Genomic DNA, 19,090 nt, shown 5'->3' with positions numbered 1-19,090 from the left:
AAAGCAAAGTTTGTGATTCAAATGTTGACCTCAGGATTTTGTAGTATAACTCAAGAAATACCATGTGATAAATGTCAAGTTCAGAAGAGGAAGAGGTCACATCTGCCTGTGGGAATCAGGAATGCTTGGCGCTAAGTTGAATAATGCGTAACATTTCAGAATTGGGTGTGAAACAGGCCCTTTTATGTGAAAAACAGAAGTGAGGAAGGTGGAGGCCATAACAGGGACTGGCATCTAGCTGAGTATTATGTTACAGTGTGCATAAGGGGTTTTTGGTAATAGAGAAAAAGGAAATGGGAATAATATCAACGTGTGCAGTCTGAGAGTCTACATTTTATGCTATAGGTTCTTGCCAGAACAAGATGGTATGATCACAGTTGTGCTTTAAGGTTAATCTAGATGTTGGATATGGGACTATTGAAACAGGTAGTAAATGGGGGCCAAGCACTTATGAAATCCTGAACTAGGATGGTATGTTATTTGTTTTGTGGGTTTGTAGAGTTTGAAGCAAGTTCTGAATTAATGCTTTGTTAGTAATTCAACAGAGCTGATTTATTTTTTTGGGAGATGATGAGAATTTCTTGGTTAGACTCCTTAAACAATCCTCCTTGGGGTGACTTATATTAGGTAGCATTATCCTTTCATCTTGACTTGAATGAAGCATGATAGTGATTGATGGGGAAAGGTTTTCATCCAAAACTTCATCAAATTAGTGCTATGAAAGACTAAAGAGGAAGGGGGGACTTGAAGATGATGCTGTCAGAGACTCTAGAAATGGGAAAAGATGAGTATGGACCCTGGGAAGCAAAGGAATAAGTCGCATGGCAAAAAGAACTAAATAACGGGGGGGGGGGGGGGGTACAGCTCAAGCTGCAGAGTGCATGCTTAGCAAGCACAAGGTCCTGGGTTCAATCCCCAGTACTGCTTCTTCAAACAAACAAACAAACAAACACACACCTAATTCTACCCTCTCCCACCGCAAAAACAAACAAACAAACAAACAAAAAAACACAAATTCATGTATTTCAAAGCTGTCACTTTATATGGAAATTGATACGTCATACACAAATTGAAGATCAGAGTAACCATTATGAAAAAAGGAAGTTGGATCAAATTATGTACTAGGCTTGAAGACAATATGAATTAAAAAAGGGGGGAGATTAAATTGCTTTAAAAGTAGAATTTTGAGACAAACTTGCAGATTAATTATCAGAGAGATAAAGATAGAATGAGGGCTAAATAGAATTTAAATGCTGTGGAAGCATGGAAACATTTTCTAATAGTGAAGTAATGTATATGATCTCAGATTTGCTTTGATACCAGAGTTGTGAGTATTAAGAGTGGGTTACTCTTGGTGTGACTTACAGCACGTCACCCCCCTGCCCCAAAAAAGAAAAGTATCACTCTCTAAGAGAACATGTCATAGGGGGTCCTTGTAATAGCAAGAATAGCATGAGCTCCATAGATATAGGAAGTCAATTTTTCCTTCTACCTCTCTGAAAGAAGACAGCTTGATTGGACCATTAATGTGCTATACCAAAAGACTAGACATTCTTTGGTTTTGGAGGGAATGTGTTTCTTGAAGTTATGTTCTTCTTGGCATTCTTACAGGGTAAGATTGTCAATACCTAGGCTGTGGCTTACTAAGGGGAGGTCCTGTAGGAACCCTGTGCCTTTTAGTATGCTTTCTTATGCTATGTAATGTACATACAGGGGCTGTCTTTGTTTTGAGGTAGGGTAATCAGCTGAAGGACTTTGTACCTGGGCCCTCTTCAGTTCCAGATGACCTGTTCTCACGTGGGGTCTTAGTTGAGAGAAATGTAAATCCTTGAAGCCATGGGTTTTCTGAGAGGTCTGTAACTGGGACGGTATTACTCCTGACATTGCTCTGACCTAAGGAAGGAATCTTTCTAATCCTGCTAATAAGTATAGCCAATTTGGTGAAAAGCTTATTCCCAGATGTTTTGCTAATTGAGGTCTTACTGTTTTCTGATAAGCTGCAGTTTTCTCTAAGTCATCTTTATAAGATTTAGCATACTTGCAGCATTTTAAATAACTCTTTACTAGTTTGTCTGTTTTCCCCTTTAAGCTGTAAGCTTTACCAGGGCAGAAACACTTTTGTTCATCACTATTTCCCGAGTACCTAGCATATAGGTGCTCAAATACTTGTTGGCGTACTAACTCACGTTATTTCACATATCTTGGATGTGTTTCCCTTATAATTTAGAGAGCCATTTGCCTGCTTGGGCTTCCTTGTAGCATGGTGGCCAGGTTCCAAGAGTGAGCATCTCAAGAAAGCAAGGCAGAAGTACATGGCATTTTTATGACCCAGTTTTAGAAATCATGTAATGTTACTTCTGTCATACTTTATCAGTCAGGCAGTCGCAAAGTTCTTCACTAGTTAATGGTGAGGGAATATGGCTCTCACCACTTGATGGGAAGAGTAGCAAGGTCAAATTATAAGAGCCTGTGAAATGGGAGATTTTGTATTTGCCATCTTTGAAAAAGAGACTCAGTTGTTGTAGTTTTCATCGAATTTGGAAAGATTTTGGCTATTTAAGTATATTCTCTGCCCTTTCACATTGTTTTTTTGAAATTCTCATTGTATATATGCTTGATATCCCACAGACCATTAAGACTATTCTTTCCAGTTTGTTTCTCTCTCTGCTTCATTTTGGATAGTTTGTATTGCTGTGTCTTCAGGTCTACAGTTATTTTTTTCCATAGTCTCTAATCTGTTCTTAAGCCCACCTAGTGAAATTTTCGTATCTTCTATTTCTCTCATTATTTTCCCATTTTCCTTTAAATCCTTGAAAATATTTGTAGTAACTGTTTCAAAGTTTGTCTGCTAATTCTGTCATCTCTGACATTTCTGAGTCTGTTTCCATTAACTGACCCCCCACTCCATCCCCCCACCCCCCATTATGGATTGTTTCCTTATTGCTTCACCTTATCTAGCAATTGTCTGTTGCATGCTAGGCCATGAGTGCTACATTGCTCTCATGCTGTTTTTTTTTTTTTTTTTTTTTTGGTCTTCAAAGAATATTGAAATTTGTTTTGGCAGGTAGTGTTCATTAGCTTGCTTTTAAGTTTTGTTAGGACAGATTTGGAGTAAGTTTTGCTCTGGGGCTAGTTTAGCTCTACTGCTAAGGGGTGATCCTTCTGTGAATTCTGTTGAATGCCACTGGTATTGAAAAGGTCTTTCTGCTCTGGTTAGTGGGAAGCCCTGTGTGAGTTCTGGGAATTGTTCGTCTTGCAGTTCCTGGCATTTCTTTGGCCTCATGGGGTTTTGTCTGACACATGTCTAGGTTAATATTCAGTAATGAACTGAAGGGATCTCTATGTAGATTTCTGGATGTATTTCTCTGTGCTGCAAATCCCAGGCCACCTTTTCTTCTCCAAATTCCAGCCTCCGTCTGCTCAGTTCATCAAGACTGCATTGTTCTGCCTGGGTACTCTATGCATTGCAGTCTGACACGTGTTTGCAAGCAGAAAGCTAAGGTGATCCCAGGGTTCACCTCATTTGTTATCCTGCTCTCTGTGATCCTGCACTGCCTATTATCCTTTGTCTAAAATCAGTTGTTTCATGTAATTCTTACCCAGTTTTCTAGTTTTGTATGGTGGAAGGGAATGTTCCATATCAGTACTACAAGTCAAAGCATGAATTTTATGTCCAGGATTTCTTTTGTCTTTTAACCACTTAAAGTGCATTTTAGTTTCCATATGTAAAAATTAAATGAAGTCAACTTTGGGCTAAAATTAATAATTTGGGTTCAAGTTTCAGGCCTACTTCCAACTTGGTGCATAGATATTGGCAAATCCGTTTTTCTTCTGTGGCTTTCACAGCCAAATTGATATAATCCTATTCTCCTTACTTCTCAGGCATTTCATAACAAGCAAATGGGAACAAAACCAAATCACACTTAAATAAGGATGAGGCATAAAAGTTGACATATCCCAGACCTCTCTGGCCCATCTACTAATTCAATTTCTAAAGTATAAAGGGGCCTCAGATGAAAGTTTAGTACGGCCGGAGCTGTTTCATTGCTCTTCCTCTTAATAATAGCCAACCATTATTGAGTATTATCTGTGTGCCAGAACTGTGTGAGCCTTTTACGTGAATTAACTCACCAAATCCTCATAACTGCCCTGTGGGCTAGGTACAATGATTGTCCTCATTTCACACATGAGAGTGAGACAGAGATTAAACATCTTGCAGAGGGTTACGCAGCTAATAATCGGCAGTGGCAGAATTGGTATTGATTTGAACAGAGGCTGTGTGACTAGGGAGCCAAGCTATTAACCACTATGTGACTATTTGAAAACTACTGAGAATGTATCAACTGCTGCTGATGTAGAATCATTAACTATAAAGGCAAGAACATCATCCCTGGAATCCCTTCAACAAATCCTATTTATTTAGTCAGCCTGACTGATTTCCACGGGGAAGCAGGAGTAGGCTATAGTTGGAATGCGTGATTCTTGAGGAAAAACAAACACCATCAGTATGGCAGAAGGTGGTGGGAGATGATGTACAGCAAAAACTACCTAGAGAACAGGATATGAGTGGAGTCCAAAAGGTCCAGTGTGGTTCCAGCAGTCACTGGTGTTTATTGAATCTCTCCTATCTGACAGCTGGTTTTTTTTTTTAAACATTTTTTTTATTGAGTTATAGTCATTTTACAATGTTGTGTCATCTGGCAGCTGTTTTGATGTTAATAGGTTCTATTATTTTTCTCCCTCTTCTCAGACACATTTAACCAAGTCAAGCAGCAAAATGCTAACACTCTTTCCTGAAGAGAGAAAGGCCAAGATTTCTTTTACTCAAAGAAGTCATCCACCTGCAGGCACTCGGCAAACCAGCATTGCTTCCTTCTTCACCTTGCAGCCAGGTATGGTGACCCACCTGGAAGCAACCAGGGAGCAAAGAAATTCTGGTATTTTCTGTGTACTCTGTATTAAAATCTTAGGCAAAGTTGAGAACTCTTATAAAACAGTTTCTGCAGTACAATTCTTGGAGAAGGAAAGAAGAAATCAGTCATTCAGCTTTGTGTGTAATTAAATTTTGGTATAATTTTGGGGTGGGGAGCAGGAATTCCATGTCATTTATCCTTAACGCAGACAGGACCATTCCACACCTGATAAAATGGACAGGCTGGACACTTTTGTATTGTCCTTTTCTACTGATTGACTTACGGTTCTGTATCTTTACCCCCTTTCCCATGAAATGTCTGGGCAGTGGGAGACCCACATATTCACAATGTCATCAGAAGGTTTCTTAGTTGGCTGGTTAATGTTATCTTCTGAAGACTTTATAAAAATGGTGTATATTGAACAGGTTTCTCAAAGGATAATATCTAGGAGTAATATTTGGCCAGGTTCATTATTTAGCAGAAATTACATTAAATTAAAGAAAAAAAGCAAAACTTACGTACCCTATGTTAAACCAACCTCACAAAACATGAAAACTCAAGCTGGTAAAGTGGGCTATGGTCTGATTGTATACCCTTTTTGACTATATCTATCCATATATTTGAGTAGGGGAATGGAAGCTGTGTTTTAGAAAGATCGTTCAGGAGAGAATAGAGTTTGAAAGCAGGAAGATCAGCTTCAAAGGTCTGTGAAGAGTCCTAAGACTCCTGCACTAGGTAGTTATGGTGGCTGATACTGATTTCAGAAAAAGCCACCAAAATCCTGCTCAGGTGTTTTCCTACAGAATAATGTTTGTTCATGTCTATTTTACTAGGAAAGACAAATGGTGGTGACCAGAGGGGTGTTTCATCTCATATAGAAAGTCAGACCTACAAGGAATCTAAGGAAGATGCAACCCAGCTACACCATCTGATCGAGGGCTTGGGGGATGATTGTGTGGCACCCCCTTTAGCCACTTCAACCCCTGCAGACATCCAGGAAGCTAGACTTTCTCCTCAGTCTCTCCAGGCTTCTTGCCACCGTGAAATAGGAACCCCATGCTTGTCTGTGTTGTCTTTGTTCCAGACTGATACCTTAATCTGTGCTGGAGAGAGAAAAGCCTCACCTGCCCATTCCTTCACCCAAGAGCTGGAGAATTCTTGCTTGCTGGACCAAAAGAAGGGAGAGAAGGATTCTTCCTGGAAAAGGGAATGGCTTCATGGATCTAAGAAAAAGAACTATCAGAGTGTGCAGAGACACAGTAAAACACCTGAAAGCAAGGGCTATCAGCTCTTGGACAAGACTAACTTGGAAGAGGTGTCAGCCAAAAGAAACAGGCAGGCCCCTGCCCTTCATACACACAAGGATTCTTGGAGTGGAGCAAATACATCAGTGAAACAAAGCCCTTGTCCTATTCCTGTGTTTTCCTGGGACAGCGAAAAGAATGACAAGGACTCCTGGAGTCAGCTTTTCACTGAGGATTCTCAAGGCCAGCGGGTCATTGCCCACAACTCTAGAGCTCCTTTCCGAGATGTAACCAATGACCAGAATCAGGGCTTAGGGCAGTTTCCCAACAGCCCTTGGGCTCAGTGCCAGGATAGGCCCACTCAGTTAAATCCGCAGCCTGATTTGCTCTTTACCCAGGACTCTGAAGGTAATCAAGTTATCAGGCACCAAGTCTAAATGTCTTTGTGAGGGTTTGGTTCTAAAAGTACCTTGAAATGACATGTGAGAAAGTATCTTCAGTGAGGTATGTTTGAATAGGGGAATGTAAGGTGATGTTTTAGAAAGATCATTCAGGACAATAATCTTGGGTGGGAGGCAGGCATGGGATGAAGTTGTTATTAAGCATTTTCTTTGTGTAAATACAGCAGGTGGTGCCACTTGAGATACTGTGGTTGGCGTTGTGCCGTTCCCCTGAAGAAGTGGCTGGTAAATTCCCTGCATGAATCTATGGTGAGCATTGAGAGGGAAGGGCAGGCACTCATCCCTCCACTAAAGAGCCTGCTACTCAGCCTGCACAGAGCCACTTCTTTGTCCTTTCAGATGCCTGACTGGCACATTGCTTCTTATGGATGTATGTTCTTTGAATCTCTGGTTGTTGTAATCTTACCCACTCAACCTAAGCGCGGACCATTACTCCTGACACTGAGTGACAAGGCAGATCTCCCAGACCCAGGTGTGCAAGGGGCAGGGAGGATAGAGAGAGGTAGAATGATGGTAGTTTTGTTGTTTTATTTTTGTGATAACTTTACAGCATTTTAAAGTTATATACTCTGTTTAAAAATCTCCCTAAAAAGGCTGAACTGTATAACAATCTAAATGTGACTATATCACTCTACTACAAGGTGGGAGAGAACCCCTTTGTAAAACTATGAAGCCAAATAAATGACTGTGTACAAAGCTGGCTCTGATGGTAATTAAAACATTACCAATTTTATTTTTGGAAAAAAGCAACTTTTTAATAGTATATGCTCTATCAATCATTGCCATGGGTCTGATCTGAACACAAGTCTAATTTGACTTGTGTTCTACACAAGACATCCACCAGATAGCAGTTTCCCATGTTGCAGGTGTGGTAACAGGCTTAAAAATAAGCCTCTAGGGGGCAAGCTTGCAAGTTATAAGATGGAACTACTTTAAGAGCTTAGGACAAAATCTCTACTGAAAGTGACAAGAAGCTCCCTAGGGACGTTTTCTCTTATAAAGGTAGGAATATATATAAGGAAAGGGGTAGCCAGGAGATTGTTTACAAAAGTTCATATACCTTAAAATTAATAGGAATTCTATACCTGTGGGGGATACTGGGTGATCACAACTCAGCAAATGCAGTATCTGTCTAAATCCTTCCTTTAATGTCAGGTAGTGCTTCAGCCCGAACACACAGGATACATACTGTAGAGAAAGGGACCCGAGGGCATCTGAGTCATGCATGGTGTGGTAGGTACAAACCTTGGCCCAACACAAAGGAGCAGTCAAGGGCCTGGAAGAAGGATGGTACTCTTCCCCCTCCCCATTTCTCTTTTCTACTGGGCTTAAACTAAAGTCCATGAGAGAGAAAGCTTTAAATCAGTGGAACCAATGAGGCCCCAGGGCCTTGGAGGGTAGATTTGGTTGTACAGTATTACAAAATATATGTAAGAAAAAAACAGCCCAGGCCTCCTGGCAGCAGCCCAAGTATCAGCTGATCCAGCGGCCTGACCTCTACATGTAAGTGTTGGACAGGGAAGGGGGAAAGTGATTGCTGGGCACTGGCATCAGTTCATGACGGAGCAGCGTAAGATTTTCCCTACCCTGTGAACATGTAGATAAACATTTATAGCCCCCTCAGCCCTGCTCTGCTGCAAGGAAGCGGCTGAGAGTGACAGCTGGACACAAAGTGCTCGGTGAGACCAATTATGTGGTCTAATGCTGTGAAGTCTTTCATTTAGGACCTATTTTCACACAGGGGCAAGGAAAAACCAGAAACTTCTATCTCACCTTTTAACCTGGGACATTCCAACCTACAGTTACCTGTAAAGTGTCTCAGCTCAAAACAGGCCTTAGCTTCTGCTAAGGTTTTAAGTATAGAAAACATAGTGCGGCTCTTCTCTTAGTCTGAGCTCTGGCTTTCGGCAAGACTGTTGCAGAAGATTTGTAATTGAGAGGCAGAAACATCTGCAGTGAGGAAGGCAGCTATTGAAGGAATTCCAGGAGCGTGAGACTGAGTTTGCAGAGCTGAGTGCTATCAGTTTCCTTTTCTACTGATATCTTCTTCCTTCAGAGCAAACTTCCTCCTCAGGACCTCAGAGATAAGGACAGCAGGGTCTTCCTCCTTCAATAAACTCCGGTTCCTAGAGACACAATAATAGCTTCTATTTATTGAATACTTATTCTGTCCTAGGCAGTGTTGTAATTTAATCCTCACAACACTCTTATGAGGTAGGTGCTATTACAATCCTCTTTTACAGAAGCGGAAGCTGAAGCACAGAAAGGTTATGAATTTGCCTGAAATCATTAGTCACTCAGCCAGTAAGTGATGAATCCAGAGTTCAAAACCAAGCTAGCTGGTTACAGATCTCATCCCTTAACTAGACATGGCTTTACTATTTCCTGAAATGGCTGTAAAATGTTGACAAAGTAAAGGACCACCATCCTGTTAGCACTGGCCTGTGGTGGCTAAGCTTCTGCTTCTACCTCTGGCCTTATCTTTTCTTAGCAGCATTTCCCCAGGTCAGTAGGGGAAGTGACTGATGACTCTTAGCTTTTCTGACCTTCATTTATTCTAGGGGAAAGGTGTGCTGAGGATATACTACCACCTTGTCTCCCCATCAGGGGGGCTGAAAGGTGTTTTTTTATAAGTGATCCAGAATTTATCGTAAAATGTTCACATGATAAAGGACCCATGGGAACAAAACCAGTTCCAGATTAGGGTAGGTTCACACTACCTGTTAACATCAAAAAAGAGGTTCCTAGATACCTGGAAAATGGTTGCCTGAAATTCTAGTGAACTTACATATGTCCTCATGAAGACATTTTATTGGTCATTATGCTAGATACAAGGGCCAGGATTGATTATTAAACCTTAAAGACAAGAGGAACTGCCCTCAGTCTGTCACATTTCTGAACCTTGATGATGAGGCTACTTTCCCACTGTTAGTCATCAACCCAGTTCCTTCTATCAACAAAGGAGAAAAGATCCCATGACAAGAATGAGAGGAGGGGCTTGGCACAGGGGTAAGAGATCTAATATGGTACAAGAGGCAGGTATAAGATGGTTTGAGAGTCAATCTAGTAAACACTGACCAGATGAAGAAGGCTCAGGGTGGTCCAGAAGCAGCAGCAGCTGAATTTAGGAATACAGGAGACCAAAGAACTTCAGGTCAGTATGACCAGCCTGGCTAGGGCCACAGAAGGAACATAAAAGTAACTTTCCTACAGGATTGACTACCAGGACCCTTGTCCAGTTTTCAGAAGGAAATGGGGCCAGAAACACAAAGCGATCCTTGTGTGAGGTAACTGCCCCTTCAAGAGGAACTTCATCAACTCAGGAGACAGCCCTCACTTCCCTAGCCCCCAAAACAGTTTTTTAATTGCATTAACTAACACAGCTGCACACCTGGCCTCTGGACTTTGAGGTCCGGATGTGAGATAGTTCATTGCCCACGAGCCTTCTTTTAAATAAGCTCTTCTAGTATGTCCCGTGCAGTGGAGAAACACTGCAAGGTGCTGAATCCCTCAGGCTGGAGCTCTAGGGCTTCTTGACTAGATGAGTTTCTCACAGTGGTTATTTCCCAAATTCCTTCACAGGCCCATCAAAAACAACTAGAGCTCTACTCCTTGGGGGTTCAACTTTGGTATGTTTAAGGTATATTTTGAGCAATTCTGATAGGAAGCCAGGTTTAGGAACTATCTAGGAGTCTCAAAAGCTTTGTAAATCTGAATTTGCAGAGTTGGTTTGAATAATGGATCACTGTGATTAAAGGAAATGCTCCTTCTACCAAATAAGTCTACTTTTTAAAGATAATTATGCAACTGTACTTTGAAGGGTGGGGCATGGTGACACTTGTCACTAGCATTATGAAAACTGAAGGGGTGAAACCCCTCTGGGGGACAGAACTTGGATTAGATGAGCCTTCTTGTAAAATCCCTATTAGGCTAATGACATTTGGTTGGGTTAGCTCACGCCAACCAAATGTAAAGTGTTGCTCTTTCCTCAAACTGGAGCCCCAGGCATTAGCAAGCAGGCAAGCAAGCCCTGTGAACAAAGTCACACATGGCTGCCACCGAGGACTTACTATGTAAGTACCTTCTATTAGATAATTGGCCACAGGCAATTTAAAACAGTAAACAGACCATCATAGCTCTTTATAATGCTTACAGGTCTTGGCTCTGCTTCATCCGGTGAAAGTCCTTTAGGATACCCATCATATCTGCAAAGCTGCTGGCCTTGGACAGAGACACGCAGTCATCCTCTTCAGATGAGCTGCAGGTAGCTTTGTGTCCTGGTTTGCAACATTCAGGGCTGGCAGAACAAAGCAGGGGGACTGATGGAAGCTCAGGGACCTCTACCTCGGTCTCCTCGGTGATGTCACTAATGACAAAGGAAGTTGTAGAGTGGAATGAGGATCCAAAACAAGGTAAGGGAGAAGAGACATTTGAACTTCCTGGAGATAAGAAATCTGGCGTTAATGAAGCCGAAGCTGAAAGAGAAAACAATAGGCATGGATGGACATTGGGGCTACAATACAGCAGTAATATCTTCTCCCTACAAGCACCGCTCACCAAACACTTCCTGGGCTGATACCATGACATCCTGGGTTCCTCCACTACTTTCCCCTCTCAGGATGTCAAGAAGATGTAAAAAGCACTGGGCTCTTACAGTGCTCCAGGAGAGCAGAAAAACCCACCTCATAAAGGCCTTCCCTCCTAAAAGCTCCCATTCCGCTGTGGGCTGTGGAGTGACAGCACTGTCTATACTGAAGCAACAGTGCAGAACCAAGGCCTGACTTTGTCCTTTTCTCTAACTAGGCCAGTGCTTCTGACTATGCTCCTTTGACTCCAGCTATCTGTGACTGGAAGAATTGTTCTGCAGCAAAACAAACAAACAAAAAACCCCAGAGTGGTGACAGTCCTCCTAGTTCCTAAATTTTAATGGAGAGAATTTCCTCCATTTTTAAGTTTCTAGGGAACACTCTGATTTTTCCTAAACTACTTCAGCTTGTGTCTTAGAAGACAAAAAAAGTAGTTGACAAATATAAATTTAAGTCCAGTTCTTCTATGAGACTGCCATATAAGAGAATTAAATACAAGAAGATTTCAAAGAGAATACTATGACTTTTATGTTCTACCAACTAACAAGGTTTGGGAGCTACGACTTCGTCAATGAAGAACAGGGAAGAAACAAAACAGGGAATGGGAGGAATATGAGGTTAAACTCTGAGCATCCTGGGAGAGGATCCACCTGCTGGTATTTCATGCCTCTAGACAAGGCAGACTCCCATCCATTTCCAGTGGTTCTGCCTTAACTACAGACAGAAAGGTGGAGGGATGGAGAGGTGGTCTCTGGTAGAGAGGACAGGGAAAGGGAAGAAGGTTGCTTAAAAAGGGTTATGTCTGTTAGTGGCAGGGAATGCTTATTTCTTATATTGAAAAGGAAAGCCACTGAGCACTCATGGAAGATATGTCTTAAAGACACTCGAAAGAGGGAGTTTTTTGTAGCCAAGGGAGGGAATCTGGGGCCCCAGGTTAAGTGAAGATTTTGTTCTAACCCAACCAGTCAGCCCAAAATGGCTGACAGAAACCATCCAAGGATTATACTGGTTAGCCAGGCCTCAGGGCAACCTCAGCCAGAACCCTGGGCCCGGGTCCCCCTGAACCAGGGACCATCCTTATCCCTATCCTGTCCAAAAGCCAGGCAAAAAGGAACAGCCTGCTATTGCTTGGCCCTGGCGTCAGGGGCTCCTACCTGCATCGCCTGCCACTATCTTAGCAATCTGGCTGCGCAGGTGGCTCAGCTCATCCTGCAGCTCTGTGGTGCGGCTCAGGGCTGGCAGGGCTGGCTTCTTCAGGGCCAGGAGCCTCTCCTCGGACCCACGCAGATTGGGCACTGAGGCATTTCGCTGCATGACAATCAGAGGGCTGGGCTTCCAGGTGTGCCGCAGGGGGCGTGTATCGCTCCTGGACCAGGGAAAGACAGGCATATCAGAGACAGAGGGTCACTGCATCCTTTCTAAAATTCCTTCACCCACTCCTACAAGACAAACACAACAGGGTTCTGCTCCTACTCTGAGACCACAGCTCTCATTCCTATTGCCTCTGCCTCTCACAAGCATTCTTCCTGCTGCCTACCTACCACCTCATCTGGGAAGAATTCCCATTCCCCAGCTGGCAGGCTATTGCCTCAGCTACCTGACCCGGGCATAAGTCTCTTCTTCATCTGCAGCAATCCAGGCGATGTCAGCCAGAGTTGGGACTGGGGGCACATCCTTTAGACACAAGTCAGAGACGTTGGGCAGGGTCTGTAGGGAAGCAAAATTCATCAACAAACATTTACTGAAACCATGATGAGACAACTGGAGACGGGGCAAAATACATATGAGGGACACCTAACCCAGCCTGGGTGTCAGGAAGGCTTCCTAGAGGAGGTCCCAGTTGGAAACAGCTTGAATACGAGGCCAGAAGCAAGAGACTCTGTGAAATTACAAATAATTTAGCATGGCTGGAACATAGGATTAGGGGAGTGGGGAGCTGGGAGAGATTGGAAAGTGAATTAGGAGCTTTGATTCTAAGACCAATAATGAACCACTGGAAGGTTTTACGTAAGGATCAGATCTGCGGTTTTAAAAGATTGCTCTGGCTACTGTGTAGAGCACAGATGGGAAAGCAAAGAGACCAGTCATGAGCCTTCTGTATCCTCCAAGCAAAATGTGGTGGTCTAGAGCAGGGATGGGACCTGTTCTTATATATAAAGCTTTACTGGAGAAATGGTGACACCCATTTAAGCATTATCTATGGTGGCTTTTAAGCTACAACTACCAAAGTAAGTAGTTGTAAGAGACTGACATGGCCCACAGCCTGAAATATTTAGGTCTAGCCCTTTGCTGACCCCTGGCTAGAGCAGAGGGGTCTTCAGTGGGACTGGCCAGAGTTACTTTTTAACAGAGATGGCCACTGTCTAAGAGTGTCTTGCCTTCTGGTTGTAAGAATATAGGTACGAGGACATTGACATCTGTTACAGCAACAGGAAATTTCTCCTGGCACACTCTTTACAACACCTTTTGTAGCTACTGGGATCTACACTGTTATAGCAACACTGTTAGAAGCACACCTGATAATCTGACTATTGATTTAAATAAAAAGACATGATTAATTATACAAAAGGAATCATAATATGACTTTTCAAAATTGCTCCTCCACCCAAATGAACAACTAGGGAACAGAGAGACTGAGTGACACTATGTTAAATGAAAAATTAGAAAGGTTCAATTATATACTGATTGATTACAACAAAGTAAAAAACATACATTTAGAAAAATATGGAAAAGAACTACACCAAAACATTAACAGTTATTGTGTCATGACTGTGTGATTATAGGAAATTTGTTTTCCTTTTCATAATTTAATATTTTTATATGGGTAAATTAAAAAATAATAAATCAAGATTTCCTTGAAAAAATATTTAAGGTAATCAACTTACAACAAATCTAGGGATAATTTTTCAAAAACCCCCCTACATGAGTTAAATTCAGATGTTTCTGCTACAGACTGGTAGGTAGATCAGGAGTTGACAGCTCTGGCTTTTCGATAGGGAAGCTGGGTCTCACAGGAGTGAAGTGATACTCCAAGGTTACACAGAGGAGGACTTCCACTGACCCAGGAGCTAATGCTCAGATGGGCCATTTAGGGATTAGCCAGAGTGCTCTGCTCTTGGCAATGAAATGAGTTAACATATACAGAGTACTTAGCACAGTGCCTGGTATATAGCATGGGCTCAATAAATGTTCAGTAGTATTACTACTACTACTCACATCTACTCCTGCTCTTGGAGCCTAGGCCCTTGATTGTCTCCGCCTAGCAGCATTAAGCCAAAGGACTGGAGAGGTTATAGCCAAGTGTGGGGGCAATCCTGACTGAGTCCCTCATGCTCCCTAGCTGTCCTTCCCTTTGTTCCTGATGCTTGAGGCCACATTCTGCCCTGGGAAACAACAGGCAGTCTGGGTCATGGGACAGTACCCCTCCAGACCCATGATTCTACCACCACCCCTGACGTCAGGCTCCAGACCTAGCTCCTACACAGACTGTGCAGCTCTGCATCTAATACACAAACTCAGCTCTTTCATTTCTGTCTCCCCCGGGCCCACATCTTTTCAGGCATGTATTTCTGTCTCCTTTGTGTAGGCAGAAAGCTGAAGTATTTCTTTTGTGTCCCAGCTCCCCAAACGCATACACCTTAAGCACCTAGCCTGGAGCTGATACTTAACCATTAGTTCTTAGAGGGAGGCAGCTAGGACTATTAAATGCCACTTAGCTTTCCACTGCAGAAGAGAGTCTCGGACACCTGGATCAGGTAAGAATCTGTGCTACAGAAGGGGTGCTAAAGGCCCTCCTAGGCAGAGAGGTAAGATTGAAGTAGCCCAGTAGAAGAATGGCTAGATTTGGCCAGAAAGAAGAGGATGGGGAGTAATGGTCTCAGGGAAACAGTGAAAATAGGTAGCTAAGCAGGCAAGTCTTAGGGCTGGTGAAGAAAAGCAGAGTTCAACTCAAAATCACATTCAGCACTCAGTGTCCTGCATGGGGCCCTGCCAGGGTTATCGGCACATACCTCAGAGCACAGACATGGCTAGTGTGGAGATCTAGTTCAGCATGGGTCTTTGGCCTACTCTAGTAAGCTGGGTTGCTGGAGGCGATGAAATCTGAGTCACTAAGCAGAGGCACCAAAGATGCAAGACAATTAATTTATGAGCAAATTGGAAGCCTGGCTGTTGGGGCACAGGTTTGTGTGTGATCAGGAAGCCACAGTGACCAGGATCCATTAAAGGCAGTTAATAAATATTTCTTGAAAAAATGAAGAGACTAGGAGAGCAACCTGCCCTGGGAACGCCAAGGAGTCTGGGGCACAGAAGCAGCACCATTCTCCCACACACACGGAGCCTCTACTCTCCCTGCCCTTCCAGCACACTTACCTCAAAGGACGCCCGGGGACATGGTTTCAGGGGCAGGTTGGTCCCAATTCTTCTCACCACACTTCGAGCAGCCCCATGAGGCTTGTTTTGCCAGATTGGGATGGTCTAGAGCAGAGAGAGAGGGACAGCCACAACCTCAGAGAAAGTCCAACTACTGCCCCCATCTTCTCCCCCTCTTCCCTTTAGCAGGAGCCAACCTTCACCTTGGACAGCCACCTAAGGGGACACCTGCTGCCGCCGAGGCACAGTTAGTGCTGGGAGGGTCCAGTGAACGGGTGAGGGATTAGCTGGGTGTAGGGATCATCCAGGCTGCCCTCCCTTTCCTCAGCACAGGATATAAACACATTGACTCCTTTACTGTCCTGAGGTCATAGTTGGTTCTGCCTCTGGGGAGGGGATGGGAAGACCCTTCAATTCTAGGTCTCAGTGAGGGAAGAATTAACTTGAGAATCTCAGAACTTCCTACAGAACTTCAGCAGGTCCAGTGCTCAACCTTCCCCACCACACCCCTGCCCTGGGAATGCCCCTTACCACACTGGCTTCCATTCCCGACATTTCAGCTGGCTCCTGCACTTGAAGGACAAGGCAGCCACAGAGCAGCTCTGCGGGCTTGGGGAGGTGGGAGGCGTGACTCCTTCATATCAGGCCATCTGAAGGAACACCAGACGTCTCTTCCTGTGAAACAACCCCCACAGCAGACTCAGTGGCCACCACACAAACCCCACAAAACCAGGTCCTGCAGAGCTATGCCAAACACCAAGACTTCTCTGATGTTTCACAGGGAGAAAACCAGCCCAAGAGGCTACGCTCACCCAAAACAACGGCCTCTCCAAACCCAGAACCTTAAAAGTTCTATTCCAGATTTGCTTTGTGAGCTTGGCCAACCCTGGAAGCCTTCCTGAGCCAAAATGTCTAAAGATGTAAATAGAACACTTAGGTGGTTAAAAAGCTCACAGGAAAGCCAGAGTGTAGATACCATCCAAGCCCAACATTTATTTCTAAAGCTGAGATGTAAAAGCCCAGCATGTGCCACCCAGTCTAGTGCTGCTGGGCCTCAACAAGGGGAGAAAGAATAGCCAGCCAGTGGTAGCCAATCTCATAGTGGGAACAGGGAAAAGAGCCAAAAGTTTTTATCCTGGTTCAGCCGTCTACTGGGTTAGTAGTTTTAAGCAAGTCACTTAAACTTTCTGAATACTGGTTTCTCCATCTGTAAAAAGATGACAGGAAGAGCAGCCACTCTAGGTTAACTTAATGGTCAATCAGCAAAACGGGATTTTTAAGTGCTTAATGAACTGTTAAAACAAGACACAGACGGGCGGAGGCACTCTGACTGGATTCCTCAAAGTTGCCCTTGCATGGTGAGCAGAAGTCAATGAGCTCATTCAGTCCCTTATTCATCAAACACTAACAATACTATGTGCCAAGCCCTGTGCTGGGCACTGCAGGGACTGTGGAAGGAGTAAGACACAGCCATGCTCTAATAAAAGAACTCACAGCCTAGAAGAGAGATAGGACCTGAATACATAATTCTAGCAGAGACTGAATATCACTGCTTAAGAAAGGCACTGGGCAGGTGGCCAGGTGAGGTCAGTCCCCTGGTCCCAAGGTGAGTTCAGAGGGGGTAAGAAGAGGAGCAAAGCAGCAACAACAGCACAGGTCTAGGACAGGAAGGTGACAGATATGTAAAAAGCAGAGTATGATAAGGCCACAAAGGTAGACTGGGGGTCAAGTCATGAGGGCTGGGAATGTCCCAGGGTGAGAAGTCACTGGGGGGCCAAGGGCAGACTCTGAAGAGTGGATGGGCTGGACTGACCAAAGCGGCTCTTTTTGGAAACCTCTCTTCCACCTCTAGAAGAGGAGGTACCACTCACTTCATGATACGTGGGGAAAAGAAGCTGCAGGGAGGAAGGGACTGGCCTAAGTTCACTCGGCAGTCATACCAGTAGAAAGCATATCTAAGTCTGGTCCAGATCTTGCTGCCTCCTGCACGGTCTCCATCTTCTCAGCGAAGCCCCAGACTTTTAATCAAAGTCCCGTGTGCCAGGCTCTGTGCGGAATGTCAGTCAGTGCCTGCTCCAAGTTTCACGTAACAGTGCTTCCGTGTGTTTCTTACTTTAGTCACTGTAGCCACTTCCTCTCCAAACTTATGTCCAAATTCAGTTGGGCCTAACTCTCACATAACAGCCAGAGGCATTTTTCTACAACACATTGCTAATCATCTCCCGTCCATGCTTAAAACCCACTATGCTTGCTGGAGCCAAGAGAACAGCATTAGTTTCTCACCATGACCTGCAGGCCCTCCCCAGTCAGGTCCAACCTCATCTTTCTCTGCCCTGTCTACCCAACTCACTGCAGCCTACAAGGCTTGTCCATTTGGTCCCCGCACACTTCAGAGCCACACCTGCTTTCCCATTGCCCTCCAGGCACAATGGCCCTTGATGGCTTTGCCCACACTATTCCCTCTGCCTGAAACACCAGCACCCCCCATCATCAAGCTCATCCTTAAGTATTCTTCGAGCTCAGCTCAAGCATCACCTCCCCTTCCCTGACAGTCACCCCGCGCCACTCTGCGTTTCGTTCTTTGTTCGGAGTCCTCTCAGCAGTAAATAGGTAACGGTGTGATCCGCAGTTTGTCAGAAGGGCGGGGACTTACCAGGCAGCGTACAGCCCGCTCAGAACACGGTGGGCACTTGAGCATTTGTTCAATTAAGAAACGGACGAACAAGAACACCGAATTAACCTTCAACCCTCCACCCCACCCCCAAGGGTCTGGCAAGAAGACTCTCCCTCCGCCCCCCTCCAGCCCCCGCTGCCCGCAGGCCGCATCCTCTGGTTCCGACCACCCCTGCGCCCCGACAGCCCCTTCCGAGGCTGTTGTTGCTGTGTTTACACACGGTCGCCCGCAGGAAACGCAGCGCCTCCCGAGCGGGGCCTGGTCCCATCATCCCTGGTCCCCGCCGAGGCCGCCACGCTCAGCGAAACTCTGCAGCGCCGACAGTCCGCTGCGCCGGGGGGGCAGCCGCGGGGACCTCGCCCGGGACACGCCTCCCCTCCCCCGTAACAGCCCGACCCGACAGGGCCAAGGTCGGCCAAGTTCTCGCCGCCGGCTCAAGCGGCCCTTGGACCTACAGGCCGGGGCCGGGCCCCGGAGGGAGCGAGGAGGGGGCCGAAACGAGAAGGCTCCGGTGCAGTTGGTGCCCCCTGGGGACTCAGTTTCCCCCTCACCGCCAAGTAAGGCGGACAACACTGGCTCCTGCGAGAATTGGCGCGGGCACAGGAGCCGCGGGCACCGCACAAAGTCGCGTCGACGGCCGGGCCGGAAGACCGCGCTCCCGCTCCCGAACCGCACTCAGACCTAGACTCACCTCAGACTCTGACTCCGGACTCACCCACCTCAAGACCCCTCCTACCACAGCAGGCGGCCCAGCCTCAACAGCCCTCACTTCCGCTGACCCGCCCCCGGAAGCGATCCTTTGCAGCTGCGCACCGAGTCGCGGCCCCGCGCGCCCTCGGAA

General features: G+C 45.1%; 2 protein-coding genes and 1 long non-coding RNA gene across 7 annotated transcripts in view; 1 reads left to right on the top strand and 2 right to left on the bottom strand.

Annotated features, from left to right (window-relative positions):
- The window catches only part of AUNIP (aurora kinase A and ninein interacting protein), a 24,305-nt gene extending 16,974 nt beyond the window's left edge, over positions 1–7,331 (top strand). For all 3 annotated transcript variants that reach the window (XM_032495528.1, XM_032495530.1, XM_032495529.1), the window contains 2 exons: positions 4,751–4,892; positions 5,747–7,331. In XM_032495528.1, coding sequence (XP_032351419.1) covers positions 4,751–4,892; positions 5,747–6,594 — 990 coding nt within the window. In that variant the 3' untranslated portion in view covers positions 6,595–7,331. The remainder of the gene's footprint in view (positions 1–4,750; positions 4,893–5,746) is intronic.
- On the bottom strand, positions 4,640–6,138 carry LOC116668307. The gene is made up of 2 exons (XR_004325436.1): positions 6,038–6,138; positions 4,640–4,906 (listed from the first exon to the last, which is right to left on the bottom strand). It is a non-coding gene; the product is annotated as an uncharacterized LOC116668307 (long non-coding RNA).
- Positions 7,317–19,090, bottom strand: MTFR1L (mitochondrial fission regulator 1 like). Of its 3 annotated transcripts, none has more exons than XM_014563332.2 (7): positions 18,941–19,089; positions 16,107–16,250; positions 15,576–15,680; positions 12,802–12,911; positions 12,359–12,570; positions 10,772–11,093; positions 7,317–8,744 (listed from the first exon to the last, which is right to left on the bottom strand). In XM_014563332.2, the coding sequence occupies exons 2-7, from the start codon at positions 16,128–16,130 to the stop codon at positions 8,639–8,641; spliced, it is 879 nt and encodes a 292-aa protein (XP_014418818.1). In that variant the 5' UTR covers positions 16,131–16,250; positions 18,941–19,089; the 3' UTR covers positions 7,317–8,638. The 3 variants fall into 3 exon arrangements, with proteins under 3 accessions (XP_014418818.1, XP_032351423.1, XP_032351422.1); XM_032495532.1 differs by having other exon boundaries at positions 7,326–8,744; positions 10,772–11,057; positions 18,941–19,090; XM_032495531.1 differs by lacking the exon at positions 18,941–19,089 and adding an exon at positions 17,516–18,302 and having other exon boundaries at positions 7,326–8,744.

Source organism: Camelus ferus, chromosome 13 (genome assembly GCF_009834535.1).
Source record: "Camelus ferus isolate YT-003-E chromosome 13, BCGSAC_Cfer_1.0, whole genome shotgun sequence".
NCBI classification, from domain to species: domain Eukaryota; kingdom Metazoa; phylum Chordata; class Mammalia; order Artiodactyla; family Camelidae; genus Camelus; species Camelus ferus.
Note: the sequence above shows the minus strand (reverse complement) of the source record. Positions and strands in the feature narration are given on the sequence as shown.

What these genes read in the sequence shown, in the direction of transcription:
- MTFR1L (XM_014563332.2), bottom strand. Translation starts at nt 16,130, where the DNA reads ATGTCGGGAATGGAAGCCAGTGTG. An exon ending in GTCCCCGGGCGTCCTTTGAG is followed by an intron (nt 12,912 to 15,575) that starts GTAAGTGTGCTG and finishes GCTTCCCTACAG; the next exon opens with ACCCTGCCCAACGTCTCTGA. An exon ending in GATAGTGGCAGGCGATGCAG is followed by an intron (nt 11,094 to 12,358) that starts GTAGGAGCCCCT and finishes TTTCTCTTTCAG; the next exon opens with CTTCGGCTTCATTAACGCCA.